Genomic DNA, 16,363 nt, shown 5'->3' with positions numbered 1-16,363 from the left:
ACCAGCCACCACTTCTTAGTTTTGCAGAAGAATGTTATTTTAAAACTGTCAATCTGGAAAACTCAGGTCATAGAAGATGCGTTTAGGGAGAGAAAAAGTGTTAAAGACCATGGCTAGACACCACGTTTAAAAAAAAAAAAAAAAAAAAAAAAGGCCATTTATGCCTTTCAGAACAAGAGTTGATGTAGTTAAAGATAAGCTATAGCTCAATCTCAACACTTTCCAATCTGTTCTTTACATGATTTTAGTTCTATAGCACCCAAGAGTCTTTAATAACAATTTAAGCAACAGGTATATATCATAGGCTGGGTGTAAAAGTTTGTCATTGTCATCAGAGGTCAGTGCAGAAGAGTAGTGTGGCTCTTTCTGGCCTTAAAATAGATGTACCATTATTGAATTTACAAAATCTCTGCAGATTTGTTTGTCTGTGGAAGTCTTGCTCTGTCTTTTCTGTCACATTACTCACACCTCTTGCATCCTCCTCCCTCCCCCTCCACCCAGCATTTTAACAAATCATAAAAGGGGAAGGGACCCCAGCACCACAATTAGCCAGCCCTCCCCTACTGTAACGTGTGCCACTGGCCATGCAGAGCACTGACACCCACGGGGGGTCACAGGACAAGGATGGGGCCAGGTGAGTGGCAGTGGACCATTAGCATCTCCTGTACACGTCTCATGCTCCATGTCTGAGACATGTTGCCTTTTTAATTGCCCCAGGAGATAATTCCTTTTCTGATTAAAATGTGTCCGGTGTCTGCATCCATGTCTAGTTTTGTCATTGCTTGGATTTGGAGTAATAAAATACAAAAAATAAAAGCTTAAAAGAACTTACACCATAGAGACATTGGTCTCTGTAATTGCATCAACGTGCTCTGAATAGAAACACATGGGAAAGTGGAAGGAATTCAATACATAATGTAGAATTTTGGCTGGAAGTGTTTAGAAGACACAGAAAGAATTCATGCAGTTTCAAAGGTGATCAGAAAGTCTGTTTTGAGAAATGAGATAACATTATGGTTAAAGTAGGTGCTGAAAGCCCCTACAGTACAAGAGGCAGGGGCCTCCTGTAGGCCTAGAGAGATAAAACCCACTGCAAATTTGGACCACTGTTTTGATGCTTAACATCAGGTCTCTGAACCTGTATTAATGTATATAAATAAACTGCATCACTCTTGGAAGCAGTCAGCACTGATGGCACCCCTTGAAAGGCAGTCAGGTACCACTGTGACAAACACAGCACAGGAAAGATAAAGCTGGCACCATATAAGCGAGGCCCAAGCTGAACCTCTCTTGTTCCCCCTGGGCAACCCTCCCATGGGTATGGTGGCCTGGATTTCACCTTGGCTTCCAACCTGAAGCCCCTCAGCTTCCTCATTTGAAGTAAATCCTGCCTGGATCTGACTGCCAGCTGCACAGCCCAGCCCTCCCAGACCCCTGCCCCCTGATGTCTGAGGCACACCAGTCTCACAGAGCTTCCCACAGCCTTCAGTTGTCAGCGCTCTGGAAGCATTTCATCCCTACACAAAGGCCGTCCAGAGATGGCGTGCTAAGTGCTGAGTTCATCGTTAAATCAGCCTTTTTTTCGTCTGGCTTGCTCAATGTAATCTAACCAAGTAAAATAAAAGATCCCCAGCAGCCAACCAAAGCCTTGACGGTGCCCTGCGAGAGCCCGGGGAGGCGGGGAGGGAGGCGGAGGCGGAGGCCTGGCCAGGACAGCTTTAAAATGCCTGCGGGCAGCCTGAGGAGCCTGCCACTGACACCATGGCGAGCCCCTGTGTGGAGCTGAGCAACAAGATGAAAATGCCCATCCTGGGGCTGGGCACCTGGCAGGTACTGGGGTGGGGGCCATGGTTCCTGTGGATAAAAAAATCAGGATGCGGGGGGGCTGCTCTGAAAGGTGTCTGCGGGTTGGACTCAGCGTCTGCTTGCAGCACTTCTATAACCAGGCAGCTGGAAGGGGGGGAGCAAAGGAAGAAGGTAACAAGTATAACAGGATGAAGAGGGGAAAATAAAACGGGGAGAAAAAGAATAAAGTAGATTGCAAATGCTTCCTCATCCCCTGGCACTTGCAGCTCACCCCTGTGGGATGGGGTCACTTGATGGGAGCCCTGTGTCACCAACCTGCCTTTGTGGAGAAGGATTTGGGGAAGGTAAAGAGGCAAAGCTGCTTGGGTAATGCTGGGGGCACATAAGGGGAAGTGATACTGCGTGTTATTCTGCTACAAAGGGTAGGGTCAAAACATCTCACAGACACTAACTGCTTTCTGCTCCAGTCCCAGGATTGCAGTCCTTTCCCTACAAAAATAGGAAGTTAAAATTTGATTTAAATGCAGGTGACAAGGAGACTCCAGCAGCTGCTGGAAGGGGAGACTTGGTGGAGCTGTCACAGCAGTGAGCGCTGGCAGAAGGCGATGGAAGAGTTCATAGTTTGGTTGTCTGCTTTCAGGCTTCTCCAGGAAAGGTGGAAGAGGTGGTGAAGCATGCTATTGATGCAGGCTACCGGCACCTCGACTGCGCCTACTTCTACCAGAATGAACATGAAATAGGAAATGCAGTCCAGCAGAAGATCAAGGAGGGAGCTGTGAAGAGGGAAGATCTCTTCATTGTCACTAAGGTAAGAGGATGCAGGAATGTTGGTGCATTTGGCTTTTCGTGTAGAGAAACCCTTGTTTCATCCATAAAGTACCCTGAGGACCTATTCCCTTCTCTGATACTCATTTCATGATTAGCTTGTTGCAGGCTATAAATTCCATTCTTTGTTTGCAGTTTGGACTGAACCTTACTAGGAAATGTTGAAAACTTTGAAAATATAGTATGGTTGTTGCTAAACTAATAATTTTATTGCGTTTACTGAAGGTTCATATATGTGCACCCTAGAAGGATCAGGAAGAACAGACAAATCAGATGTCTGAATTCAAAGATGCTGTGCTACTTACTGATGTGCAAGACATTGAAAATGGTGTCATGTAGAAAAAGTAATCCTAAAAGAGAATAGAAATTCAACTATAGGACTTAATCTCAAGTATTTTCTGTGTATGTACTCCATTCCCTCATCTTATCCACTTGTCTCAGCAATGTTTGTTACCAAAAAGTGAGAACGTGTCAACTAAAAAACTTATGACTTGGGATTTTTCATGTGCAAAACCAGAAAATATTGAGCAGAAAAAACTCTCACTTACTCTTATTTTTACTTAAAGAATAGTTTTTTAATTTGAATAATACTTGCGAGTTCCTTTACCTAAGCAATTGGATTTTCATTTCAAAAATAATGAAGTAAAATTCAGAATGGTCCTCACAGTGGCAAAGTAGTCAGATAAAAAGGACAGAAAGAGGGCAGTTATGGGGTGCTCAAGACTTGAAATTTAGCCTTTTTTTTCTTTTTAAAAAAAAAAAAGGGGGGGGGTGGTAAATAATCTGTAACAGTAAAAATATTGCTGTATACCTGACAGAGATTTACATTTGGTTCAGAAAATCTCTTTTCATGAAACTACTATTTTTCACTACTAACTTCTTTATCTGTGTTATATTTGTCCTACATTAACCATTGAAATATTAGCATCTTTTTCTCTGGTCTGGACAATAGGAGCTGCAGAGTCACAGCTGAGCTCGGTTTCTTCCTACAGTTATGGAACACATTTCATGAGAAGTCCATGGTAAAGGAAGGGTGCAAGCAGAGCCTTGCTGCAATGCAACTGGACTACCTTGACCTCTACCTGATACATTTCCCTATGGGATTTAAGGTAGTTCTTTACATTCCTCTTTTCTCCTTACCTGGGTAGAAACATGGTGTGTTCTCTCATCTGTGCTGCGTCCATCTTTATTACACATCTAGGATATGCAATGGTTCCTTTGGCTCTTCCCTGAACCTGGCAGAAGCCAACATTTGGTCAGTAATTAGGCAGTAGCATATTTTAGAGTGTGGGTCTGGCTTTCCATGCCTGTAAGATTGAGATAGCTGTGGTTATGAGCATTGCTGATGAACCCCCTGGGTCTTCAGGGAAAGTGTAACCAATGGATGATGGAGTTTGGGATCATGGCCTTGTGCTGGGCCAGACTGGTGTGATCATACCATCTTTTGGAGATGTGGGCTTGATCTGGAGTTACCAACTGTAAGAAATGAAACACAATACAGAAAGAACTTGCCCCCCAGCCTGCACCAGTGTAAAATAAACAAAAACTCTAGAATAAAAGTATGGGAATGTCTGTTCCCTTCTCTCCAGACCTGCCTAAATTACTCAAATATTTACTACTAATCCCCCTCTCTTTGTATGGACTGATTGATTTGCAGAAGTATGGCTCTTGTCCAAGAGAGTACTGAGGAACATGAATAATTTTTAGTTATGTGATATGTTTAAACAATCTACTAACTTACTACCTGTAATTCCCAGTCAGAAATCCTAGTATGCGGTAGGAAATGCAACTTTTAAGTCTCTGATTTCTGCCTTGAAATAACAGGCTGGTGAAGATCTGATGCCTACAGATGACAAGGGTATGGCTATCCCCAGTGATACAGATTTTCTGGACACATGGGAGGTATGTTAATGTTTGGTCTTTTGTGCATGTGTCAGTACTAAAGATGGAGCAGAAATGTGCATGCACCATGAAATTAAGGGATGGGTTTGGGTACAGAGGGTAGTTGCACAAAAAATTACATTTCATGACCAGAAACAGCTGGTGCTTCCTCTTGCTTTCAGGAGCGCAAGGGGTACGTCTGCTCTGTGAATAAAGAGGACAAACCCACAAGCACTGTGGGTGCTGTCCCTAAAACAATATTTGAATAAGTACAATGGCAGAACTGAGGCATGGATTAATGCAGGCGTGGCTGTTACTTTACTGGGAGTTTCATTCAGATAAGGAATTCTCACACTTCTTAGCACTGGACATCAGCATCTCAGGCCATTCTTCAATCTTCTTTTCCCTGTGGACTAAGAGGAATCAGCTCCTGCTACTTGCACGACTGTGAATTATGCAGCTCTGCAAATACATAGTTTTCTCTACAATAGCAGATTACAGTCACAAGGAAGTATGCTGAGATAACTGGGTTTAGGCTAACACCTTCGCTACTGCGTTCTGACAACTCAGAGGTAGTGTGCTGGCTTAGGACAAGGTGGGGGGAGATCCCCTGCTTTTGCAGCTCTAGTAAAATGACTCCCAGAGAAGCCTAAGCAAAAGATTTGCATCCCGTTACAAAAGGGTTACAAAAGGGTTATGCTACTTTCCCATCTGCAACGGGACATAAAGCACACAGATAATACAAGGTGCAAAGGTGCAAATTTTTAAAATCGAACATACTGTCATTTAATCTATTATGGGATGTTTATTGCTTTGTCACTAGCTTTAGTGAAATAAAATACTGTTCATGACAGTTAATACCACCCCATAAATACACATTTGTTGTCCTCCTTCATTAGGCCATGGAAGAGCTGGTGGACTGTGGCATGGTAAAAGCCATTGGAGTTTCCAACTTTAACCATGAGCAGATTGAAAGAATCTTGAACAAGCCAGGACTAAAATACAAGCCTGTAAATAACCAGGTAAGACTTATTTCCACTGATGTCAGCTAATCTTGGAATATGCCTAAATATATTTGAGCTATACTTCAGTTGTTAAAGCTGACTTCTGCCACGACCTTTTAAATAGTTTTAGTGCCATGGACAGATCTCACAAAACACTTTTTTTTTTTTTTTGTAGACGTGTGTGTATGATGCTGTAGAGATTTGAGAATAATACCATATAAAAATTAATATTTTGGCTTACTCATATCACAGTAATATGAAACAGATGAGAATGGAACATTCTTAGACATCAGAAAACAGTGATATACCTTATATAGAACCTCTGTTACACATCCCCTTAACACACTCCCAAGTACCACTTGGACATGGATGTCACAGCCCAAGCTGCCTCATGCCCACTTCTTCCAGCACTGGGATAACCAGAAAAATCCCCACAGGAAGCTACTGTGCAGGCCTGGGGATATACAGGAATGCTCTAACACATTCACCAGATTTATGTATTTTTCAACACAAAAGAAATCACCCAAACTTCATTAGAACAAGGAGGGTTGAGGCAAACGCTTTTTATTTAAAAAAAAAAAAAAAAAAGTTCTCACTGCTCATTAATGAATGAAACTCAGGACAGTGGGGCACCAGGACCTTCAGTCTTTCTTTTATAAGCATCTTCTTTGCACTTCTCTGGGGGTGTTGAATGCTCATCTCTGCCAGCTTGGGAACATCCAGGGAAATCCCCACGCTGGGTCCAATTTGGCACGATGCTGCCTGTACTGCTGCACTGCCAGGCTTGGGGCTGCTGGCACGTGCAGAGGCCACGCTTGGCAGAAGGATGAAGTAGGATTTGGGAGGATTTTATTTAGGGCTAGGGTGTTTTGGTAGGGACAGACCCAGGTACACCCAAATTAAATGCTGAACCAACTTCATCACTTTAAAGAGCTTCAGGCTGTGACTCCAGTTTGCTTCTCCATGGATGTGCTTATGCCACAGGCTGTCACTGCAGTAGTTGCCTAGCCAAGTTCAGGTCTGAATAAGCTGCTGCACATGGACTTAATGTGACTGCCTTGTAACAAAGCTATAGCATGTAGAAACAGCTGGATATGTGCATGGAGCTATATTACACAGCATAGACAGACACAGGCATGTGGCTGTACTTAGGGTAAATTTAGCAGCATCCCCACACAGGCTCCCATTGCAACCCAGTTAAGGAAATCATTTCCAAAGATCTGCTTGCAAGACATTCTGAGTGCTGTGGCTTGAAACTTGGTAGCTTCATAATGTCTTGGGGCAGTTTTCTAACTCATAATTGAGGCAACAGTATAATTATCGGCATCTTCTACTTGTGCGCATGTGTTTGGTTGTATGTAAAAGACTTGTTCAGCCTGACTGTGGTCATTTTTGGGAAAACAGACTTTGACTCTTTCCTTTTGATTCTTCACCTGCAACCATAACTGTTCTCATTTTCCACAGCCCTTCTGCCTGAAACAGTTCTATACCAGAAACAGTGATTATATAGCTGTAGCACTCAGCCAAGGTTAGGTATTTACTATAGCCCTGATCTGATAGATACCTTAAACTAGGTCATTGCCATGCTGCTGTTACAATCCAATACCCAGGGTGACTAAACCTTCTGCAGTGTTTCCAAGCTGTAATAACACATGGTGCTTCTGATAGAAGGGCATGCTCCTTTCTATACTGCATTCATTTTTATGTAATCTTGCTGTATTTAAATAACTTAAATGGAGTAACTTAACATGAAATTCAGAAGTCTTCTCTGAAAAAAACAAAACCAAAACCAAAAACTAGACAGCAGCACTGCATAAATGCATTATTTTTGAAGCAGTGGCTTCAAACTGAGGAAAACAGGAAAATTTATACACATGTAAAAGATTATTAAACTTTATATCATGCTTCTTCTGTAAGAAAGAAGAAGCAAGACCCATGCCATGTATTTGAGTAGGGATTTCAGCAGCCAAAACACAGATTGAAGCAACTTTCTGATGGTCAGGGAGCCTGAAGCAAAGCAGCAACCAGGATGCAGGCTTCTTTGTCTATTCACATACCAAATCCTCAGGGGAGGGATGGGGAGGATGTCCAGAAGGGCTAAGCTGGGGAAGCTCATTTCCCTCACCTTTTTTTGGGAATCAGGGAGACTCCCTGAGGTTGGGTGACTCAGAGCAGAAACCTAACTACAGGTATTCTGAGCAGCCCCTCTGAAGATGCAGTCGTGCTCTCTTGACTAGTCCAGGAAGACTGATTTCCCAATTTTTGCCACATATCCTGCACTTTCAGTCTTCCCATCTATTGCTCATATTTGTGTAGTATGTGGCATGAGGGAGACTTACTTCTCCCTTAGATTAAGTTAAGCTTCTAGATATTGCTGTGACACTTAAAATGTTATTAAAATTATTAAAAGATAGATTTTAATCATGACCTTGGGAACCTTTTCTTCACATTGTCTGTGACCCAAGAGGAATTCAAATCTTGTACTCTGGAGTCCAATGCAGTCTGCCTCCATGCCAACCACCAGGTTTCTGTGTTTCAGATCGAATGCCATCCGTACCTGACCCAGGAGAAGCTGATCAAGTACTGTCAATCCAGAGGGATCGCTGTGACTGCATACAGTCCCCTGGGTTCTCCAAACCGGCCATGGTAAGAAAGCATAACAGTCTTTCTCTACAAAGATGACTGAATTTGCAACTTGAATCTTTGTGGCAGAGCATGTAAATAATGTAGCTACAATGAGAAAAATGCTAATACCTTTCTACCATCAATGTGGTAGCTAATACCTGGCTTTTGCTTTCATTAGGGCCAAGCCAGGGGAACCCCTGCTGCTGGAGGATCCTAAGATTAAAGAGATTGCAGCTAGATATAATAAAACCCCTGCCCAGGTAAGTGGGGATGTCAGAGCAAACTCTTTCTCCTCCTCAGACATTTGTAGGAGTTGATGACCGGTCTTTGCAGATGCTGCCTTCTCTAAGGATACAGTACAGTGGGGTTGAACTGCACTTGACTCTTCATACTGCCCCTGTTCTTAACAGCATTCATGTCTCATAGAAAACACCTGGTAATTCATGTCGAGTATTGAGCTTGAAGCAGTTGATCACAATGATATGAGCTTACCTCAAGTGTCCCCTTTCCTAGGGAGATTTCTTCTGCTCCCAGGGAGAAGTGCTCACTCTCTGAGAATCCCTTTCCTCTGAGATTTACTTACAAATCATCAAACCAACACATTATTCCTTTCTCCAGCTAAGTTACTCTTCAGAGAAGCAGAAGTAATTTGCAGAGCTGTTTGATTGCTTGCTGTTTGCTCATCTTCACAGAGTCTTTGAAAGGTGCTTGATTAGTCAAGGTGAAATGCTTTTCTCTATGGTTTGTTAGACCCACTAAAGAGATCTTGCTCATAGTGGACAGGAATTGCATTTCAAACAAATCCACATGTTCACAGGCAATAAACCATAGTCATTTTTTAAGATGATCAGAGAAGGCAAAAAACGCACTCAACAGTCCTCTGTTGAGGGTTAAAAGTTCAGATTTTTTTTTTCCATTTAAAGACTTCAGAAAGCTTAACTTAGGTTATGTACTTACCTATGAGCCCCAAACAATTGTGCACATTTGGTCTGAGCACCAATGTAATACAAGCCAGAAGCATCACCATTCCCGCCTCTCTCCTCCCCCAAATGAAAACAAAATAAAAAAATAATTGAGAAGCCAATATGTAGAAACAATTGATAGTTTTTCAGTAGACTGCCAGCAAATGCTGAAACATCAAAACTTCTCTGTGCAATCTTGTAGTTTTCCAAAGAGTAAACGTGGTTGTAGAAAGAGGAATGGGTTTATGAATGAAAAAAAAAAAAAAAAAAAAAGAGAGAAAATGCACAAAATGCATTTGAATATATATATATATATATATATATATATATATATATATATATATATTTTCGCACCCCTATGTTCATAATCTTCCTTGTCCTTATTTAGGTCCTGATCCGGTTTAACATCCAAAGGAATGTGGCTGTCATTCCCAAGTCTGACAAAGTGGAGCGCATTAAGGAAAACATAAAGGTGAAGTTTCCACTGGGACTGCTGCCACCTATTTACATGGCATAGTCACCCACACCCTTGCCCCTCTATGTTTCCAGGCAGCATCCAAGAGTCATTGGAAGGGGAGCACAGAGATGTACAGATCAGGGCTCAGTACTACCCACCACAACTTTTTCTGTGGGGAAAAGCATCTTGCAATCACCAATAGAGAAATGTTTTACACCAGGGTGCTTGAAGATCTACAACGCTGGAAGTGGAATCCCAGTTTGGGGTTTCCCCTCTGGGAGACTTAGTGAATCCTGCTTTGGGGCATAAAGGAACAAACTGCAAACACCAGACTCATTAGCAGTTTGTCTCACTTTGAGGCTGTGATTTCCCTTGGCAGGGAGAGTCAGCTGGATGCTTGCTTTGAAGACATGGCATCTTAGATAGTTACTTTCTTAGATCTGTTACTTTCAGTTCATGCCACTATAATTTGTAGTCATTTCTCTTAACCACTAGCAACAATTCTTAAATGACATCAACTGCAAGACAATAATTTGCAGTTGGTATCCAGGAAGTCCTTACACACTGAGTAATCAGCCCTTAGCACCTACTTTCTCTGTCGGTGCATTACAACACAAACAGAAGTGGTGTTTGCATTCAAGTACCCGCAACTGAACAGCATCTCAGAGAGAAAAGGACTAATCGGTGAATTGACATCTGGCTGAGAAATAAGAGGATTTCTTAACTACCACTAGTGTGGTTGCAGTGTGTTCTTACCTTGAGTCATAATACATTCTGGAAGCACACTTAGTGTCTCACTACCTATGAACCTAACTAAAAAGAGCCTTTTCTTCTTCCTTTTTCTTTTTTTCTCTTCCGCTAGGTGTTTGACTTTGAGCTGTCTAAGAAGGAGATGGATGTCATCCTCAGCTTTAACAGGAACTGGAGGGCAGTTCCAGCAGCCCAGTATGTTCCTCATTATCCTATATTATCCACTAGGCCTATCTATGTCTGTATTTTCACCCCCTGTACCTTGAAAGCATACCTGACCAAAACTAGAGAGAGCTCTCATCTTAAACCTTGGACTCCAGGTAATGAGACACGTCCTGGAACTGACATCAGGAAGGCGAGTCATTCAGGACCTTCCCTTCAGCATCTTGGTGTTGTGTGTGTATTTGTTCACAAGCATGTGTTCAAATTAATGAGAGCTGTCAGCTGCAAAACTTGAGTACATTGGCATGAGGGGAGGGACACTACAGTAGAGAAATGCTGCTGAAAATGCTTGCTACAACTTATAAAAACAAGTTATTTCTCTTTGCAGGGCTGTCAATCATAAGGACTACCCATTCAAAGCAGAATATTAACACCAGTGGTTTCTGCGAGACCTCCATGTATCTCCTTCCAGATTAGAAAATGTCCTCTGTATCTGAGTCCTGATTTCTTCTTTTGTACTTGATGATCATTAAAAGTGGTTACTTGTCCTCCTGTTTTAGGAGGAGACCACTAGCTGGAGAAAGAATGCATCAATGGGGATGGGTCTTTTGTTGAGAGGGTTAGCAGAAATCTGTTCTTGATTAATAGGTTTATATATATATATATATATATATATATATATATATAAAGAATGTCTCATTTCCATTTCTCCTTGTCTTCCTTAATTAAAGACATGTTTAACAAATAAACAAAATCTTGTAAGTAACTAGATTTTTTTTAATGTTGTTTTCAGTGCAGTAAGTCTTACTGGCTTATGAGTGGCTGTCGGAGAACATTGTCTTTAATTACTTTGCTTTTTACATAGTTGTGATTTTTATGGTGTGAATCATTAATGCTTTAAAATTTTATACAAATAACAAGAAAACCAAAAATAAAGTTTGAATAATAACAAAACTTTGTCACTGTAATGCTTACATCGTTTGATGTGACTAATTATTTTAAAACATTCCTGAAGTTTGGTTTTTGAATTTTCATACAGGTAGTAATGGGCTCCTATGCTTTCTGTACAAGGACAACACTGGGAAAGAAACTAATTTGGGGCTTATACATCACACAGGCATAAACCCCACCTAGAAGCTAAAGAGTAAAACTGCTCTCCCTCTGAACAACTAGAAATTGATTTCTTTTACAATGAGAAATGAAAAGGTGAAGACAGCAACATACGCAGTGATAACCTACAAGAAAATGCATCCATCTGAACATAGGGGCTATCTAGAAAAGCAGGACAAGTTGTTCTGGAAATCTCAAACACAAAATCTGTTTTTTGCAACTCTGTTGGCAGCATTCAGGAAATAACATACCCAGACAAGATTTGGCTTAATCTAAGGTAAATACTGGAGTAAGAAAAAATTACTGAGGTAAGGTAGACTTACACTTTCTCTGAAGTATTTTTAGATAGGTAATGCTAGACCAAAGGAAAGGCAGGGTTTAAAAAGGTTGTTTTGTGGTATTTTGCAAACTGACAACAGAAAGTTTGGCTAGGATGCCAAGCAAGCGAGCAGTAAAGCATGATCAGAAACTAAAGCAACAATCTGATATTGTATGACAATTTGTCACCTCTTCAGTGGCATCAAAATGCCTGGTGCTGCTGGGTCAGAGTCAGTAGCAAATGCCACTAGGAGGAGCCACCAGTACGGGGGGACAATCCGGCAATGACCCACATGTCAATATTGCCTAAAAGTAAAACCAGTTGTGCCCAGCACACTTTCATGGTCTCATAAAACGATAATAAACAGGAGCAGAAGAAACATTCACAGCAACAAGAAAAAAGCCTCACTCACTAAAACTTGGAGAGAAACATATCAATATGGTCAGTATGGGGAAGGAGAACTAGTACCCTTTTAAACATACAAGCTCTTTCCAGATTAAGTTAGAAAGCATCCAACTATTTCTTCCCCAACAGCTGAGAAAGCTGCTTGCTGCAGCCTTCCCATTGTCCCCTGTAGAGCTGGCAGCAGCCTGGGAGGCCTCTTTCAAAGGATGGTGACCTGAGTAGAGCAGGGCAGTATGGGCTGTGCTGCCTTACAGCAGAAAAAAAAAGGGGGGATAGGAGGACAATGGGATGCCAGCAGCTCCCCAGGCTTGGTCCCTGTGATCACCCAAGCTTGAAAGCACTTCCCCACTGAGCTGCCTCTCACCAAGGTAAGCAGAAGAAACAACATTAATGGCTCTCACCAAAAGTTTTGCAAAGCAGGAGAGCAGACAATCGTGACACTAGGTTAGAACCGACTTTGTTGGGCGTGCTGACATCCTGGTGATCCAGCTCCTGTCCTATACTGACAAGCATGACAATTAAGATTTATATATATATATATATATTTCTTGAGAATCCATAGGTTAAAGCTGATGATTTTAGGGTTTAGCTATCAAGAAAGACAGCCTTCAAGCTTCATGGTGGCAGTAACTCCATATTTCACACAGCCTTAGCGTGATTCCTGTTGTAGTCACAACTGGTTCTTTCCTAGTCATTAACAAGCAGGGGGCTGCTGATGGAAATATTCCATTTATTGTGGATGCAGTTTCAGAATACATTGTTTGAATGAATCATTTTTATTGCAGCTATCAAATGTATTTGAAAGAGTCAGAAAAGTGTTTACAAAACCCCCAAACAAAAAACATGACAATGCATAGACAATGTCAGAAACAGTTTCACCCCTTACAGATAACTATGTGCATCTCTATATGTAAACAAGATGTTTTGGCCAAGCAGGGGAGCTCATCTTTGGGTTAAAATATAACTTTCTTCTCTCTAGGAAGAAGTCAGATGCTGTAAGAGATGGAAGCAGTGGAAAGGGAGAGCCTGGTAGTTTTGATGCACGACGAAGCTGTTAACAACACACTCGGGGGCTACTTCAGTTGCTCAGTTTATGCCACCCATACATTGTAGGATGTAAATGCTAAACCGTATGGCATGTAAATTCAAACCAAGCTGACGTCTTATAGCCATGTGTTTACTATATACAAATCAAAACTTCTGTAAATAAGATATTCAGGAGAGAGAGTTAAGAAGAAGCAGTACAAAGATAGAGGTTTACTTCATTTTGGGTGGACCTAGTGTACGGCACTGATGAATGGCAAGATTTAGTGTACAGTCATTTGAAACAAGCTCCAACTGTGTTTAGTTTTATTTTATTTTTTAATTATGGTAGTTTTATATAAATTAAACTACAACGTTTTATACAACTGACCTATTTTTGACCCTCTATACCATTACCTTTTCCTCTTTTAAAAACTATAACTTTCTTTTTAATTACCCATTACTGGGTAATTGACATTTAAATTTTTTAATACTTATCTCGCCATACCTCTAATGGCAATTAAGAAATCTTACTATAGAAAAGCGTGTGATTTTGTCTTCATCTTTTTTAAGCTGTGATATTGGTTAATCATGTATGTTTAGTACTAAATGTAACACTCTAGCACGTATTAAAGCATTCTACCGTTAGTAGTGCCTTTAGGCTAAACTTTGTAAAGCTATGTGTGTATATATTCTAAATTGCAATCAATTACTAGTCACTAACAACAACAAAAAATATCAGTACCGCTGTCAGCTAACGTAATCATCCAAATTAAGGTATTAACTTAAACTAGAATGGAAAAATTGATACTTAAAAAAAAAAAGTATAAAACAAAACAAAACAAAAAAACAAGTTATTGATGCAATATTTCTCATGACATGGGCAACTTACAGAAAATATTACATTGTCAACTAAAGATATTTCTTCCATGCCTTAGTCTAAAGTGCAGAAAGAAAGACTTCTGTATTCCAAAAGTAACCATTGTTTTTATAGGTTTACTGCACACCTTTCTTAAGCAATTCCATTTTAAATGCATTTTGGGTTGACCTCTTATGCCAGCTGAAATCACTGTTCAGATATATAGTTAGTTATGACTATCAGTAGGAGAGTCTATATATTTCACAGCATGGGTTTCTTTAGGAATAAAGGCTCTTGTGCAAAGGCAGTACTATTATGATGAATGTCTAGACTGATTATTAAATACAGTGCTAATATACATGGTTTTAACTGGGATAATGCAAAAAGACATTTTGGTAAATAAACATAAATATAAAAAGAACAATTTAGCATTTTTTCTTCTTTTTTTTTTTTTCCCAACTGATTGGTCCAGCGTCTTTGGTAGCCTTCTATGGTTCTTTCTCAAACTGTCTCAAACCTGCTGAGAGAAAGAAAGATTAAAGATGGCTTAAAATAACCTAACTATACCTCTAAAATAGAGAGGGCATGACTCTAGATTAGCAGGCAGCATGTAAGAAGGTAGGGCACTAGCTGGATGTTGCTGTGTTTGAGTATTGGGCTTGATCAGAGGTGGCCTCCAGATTTCACTATGAAACCTTCCTCACCTCCAGCAGCCCTGGGAAGCAACTCAGAAGCTTCCCGCGTTAAAGGCAGTGGATGCTGCACGCAGCACTCTCCCTGCCTCCCCTCTCCAAATCCAGGGGTGGGTGGCTACCACGCAAAGTGCTGGCCACACGCACTCCACGTCCACAGTAAGACTGAAAGCCATCTGCCTTCTCCTGCAAGTCCTCTGTTGAAGCCCTCATCTCACTCAGCCTCAGAGAAGAGGCTTGGCAGTGTCTCAACCACTCAGCAGGTGCTGCTCCCGTGGGTGATGATGGCACAGCTGCTAACAACTGCCACGGGAGCGGAGCTGTGCTAACACTGAGCAAGCCTGAACAACCTTCTCCCAACACTTCAGTTTGTAAAAGGAAAGAAGGAGGAGGAGGAAGTCAATTCCATCTTGTTGACTCTAAACTAACCCCCCAAAAAGTCCACAAGCATACCACAGCACTCGATTTGCATATGAATGTGGAAAAAAATGTACAAATGTTAATCTGTAAAAAAAAACAGTTTTTCTACATTTGATCCTCCTATTCCTAGTGGGAAAAAAATTCAACGGATGTTGCAGGACATCTTAAAGCTATTAAATTGATCAGTAAATTTCCATTCTTCCCCACTGGTCCTTAGGCACATATTTCCTCTAATTGGTTTTATTTGGTAAGTTTTAGATTAAAACAAAAATTAAAGAAGCACATGCAAGCTGGGGGCAAATTTGCTGACTTCTTGACTTATAACTAAGTTGTGTTTCCCAAACTAGTGATTTCAAAACAACAGTAGTAAGACTCTGCCTTGAGAAGACCAATGCATAATTTCAGCAAAAGCAATGATGATGCTGAGAGCATTTGAACTCCAGTCCGCTCTGGGTAATCAAGAGCACATGGGACTCACAAACAGCCAGGTGAATTTTCCGAAACCAATGCTGAATTTTCACAAGGCTTCACCATTACCCAGTGGCAGTATCTAAAATGAGATGCTTGTTTTCAGCAGTACTGAAGTCTTTCATTTCTGCTCAAATAATGCTACCCTAGTAGCTTTGGCTTTTTAGTTTTTCCGTCTCCACTCATGAAAAGCATATCCATTCCCTCTGCAGCCTTTAAAAAAGCCTTTCCCAGATGCCTGGTATGTGCTGTAATTAGTTAAATGACCAACCCATTCCTCAGACCTCACACAATTTAATGATGCTCTCCAACTATAGCAAACGCTACAAATGTCATTCTAACTATGCTTTGCAAACATTGCTGGAGAGCACATCCTCAGTTCTCCTAGACAGATGATTCAGGCTGATTTCTCAAAATAGTAGTCAAGTTTTGGCGATATTGCAAGGGAGCTTGGGAAAAGTGAAAGGCAAAGGAGAGAAGGTTCTGTGCATCAACATTAACAGCTGTAGAATTTTAAAGAATGAGAATTGTGATGTGTGTTCAAAAATGTGCCAAAGTTTCTTTTTAATATGCAGGTGAATTATTAGAATTACTT

General features: G+C 41.0%; 2 protein-coding genes across 14 annotated transcripts in view; one reads left to right on the top strand and one right to left on the bottom strand.

Moving 5' to 3' along the window:
- The first annotated feature begins 1,076 nt into the window (after window positions 1-1,076).
- Window positions 1,077-11,418, top strand: LOC118178311 (aldo-keto reductase family 1 member B10-like). Its single transcript, XM_035346733.1, has 10 exons — window positions 1,077-1,830; window positions 2,447-2,614; window positions 3,624-3,740; window positions 4,456-4,533; window positions 5,412-5,534; window positions 8,056-8,162; window positions 8,320-8,401; window positions 9,492-9,575; window positions 10,423-10,505; window positions 10,861-11,418. The coding sequence occupies exons 1-10, from the start codon at window positions 1,762-1,764 to the stop codon at window positions 10,901-10,903; spliced, it is 954 nt and encodes a 317-aa protein (XP_035202624.1). The 5' UTR covers window positions 1,077-1,761; the 3' UTR covers window positions 10,904-11,418.
- Window positions 11,419-13,016: 1,598 nt separating this feature from the next.
- CALD1 (caldesmon 1) overlaps window positions 13,017-16,363 on the bottom strand; it is a 199,254-nt gene continuing 195,907 nt past the window's right edge. For 11 of the 13 annotated variants that reach the window (XM_035346639.1, XM_035346620.1, XM_035346692.1 and 8 more), the window contains one exon: window positions 13,017-14,708. In XM_035346639.1, the coding sequence (XP_035202530.1) occupies window positions 14,677-14,708 (32 nt within the window). In that variant the 3' untranslated portion in view covers window positions 13,017-14,676. The remainder of the gene's footprint in view (window positions 14,709-16,363) is intronic. The other 2 variants (XM_035346679.1, XM_035346719.1) reach the window with 1 other exon arrangement.

Source organism: Oxyura jamaicensis, chromosome 1 (genome assembly GCF_011077185.1).
Source record: "Oxyura jamaicensis isolate SHBP4307 breed ruddy duck chromosome 1, BPBGC_Ojam_1.0, whole genome shotgun sequence".
Taxonomy (NCBI): domain Eukaryota; kingdom Metazoa; phylum Chordata; class Aves; order Anseriformes; family Anatidae; genus Oxyura; species Oxyura jamaicensis.
This window is presented reverse-complemented; position numbering and strand designations above follow the sequence as displayed.

Bases quoted from the DNA above. Each gene is read 5' to 3' on its own strand.
- LOC118178311 (XM_035346733.1), top strand. From the start codon at position 1,762: ATGGCGAGCCCCTGTGTGGAGCTGAGCAACAAGATGAAAATGCCCATC. The intron at 4,534-5,411 runs GTATGTTAATGT...CTCCTTCATTAG, and splicing joins ATTTTCTGGACACATGGGAG to GCCATGGAAGAGCTGGTGGA. The intron at 8,163-8,319 runs GTAAGAAAGCAT...TGCTTTCATTAG, and splicing joins GGTTCTCCAAACCGGCCATG to GGCCAAGCCAGGGGAACCCC.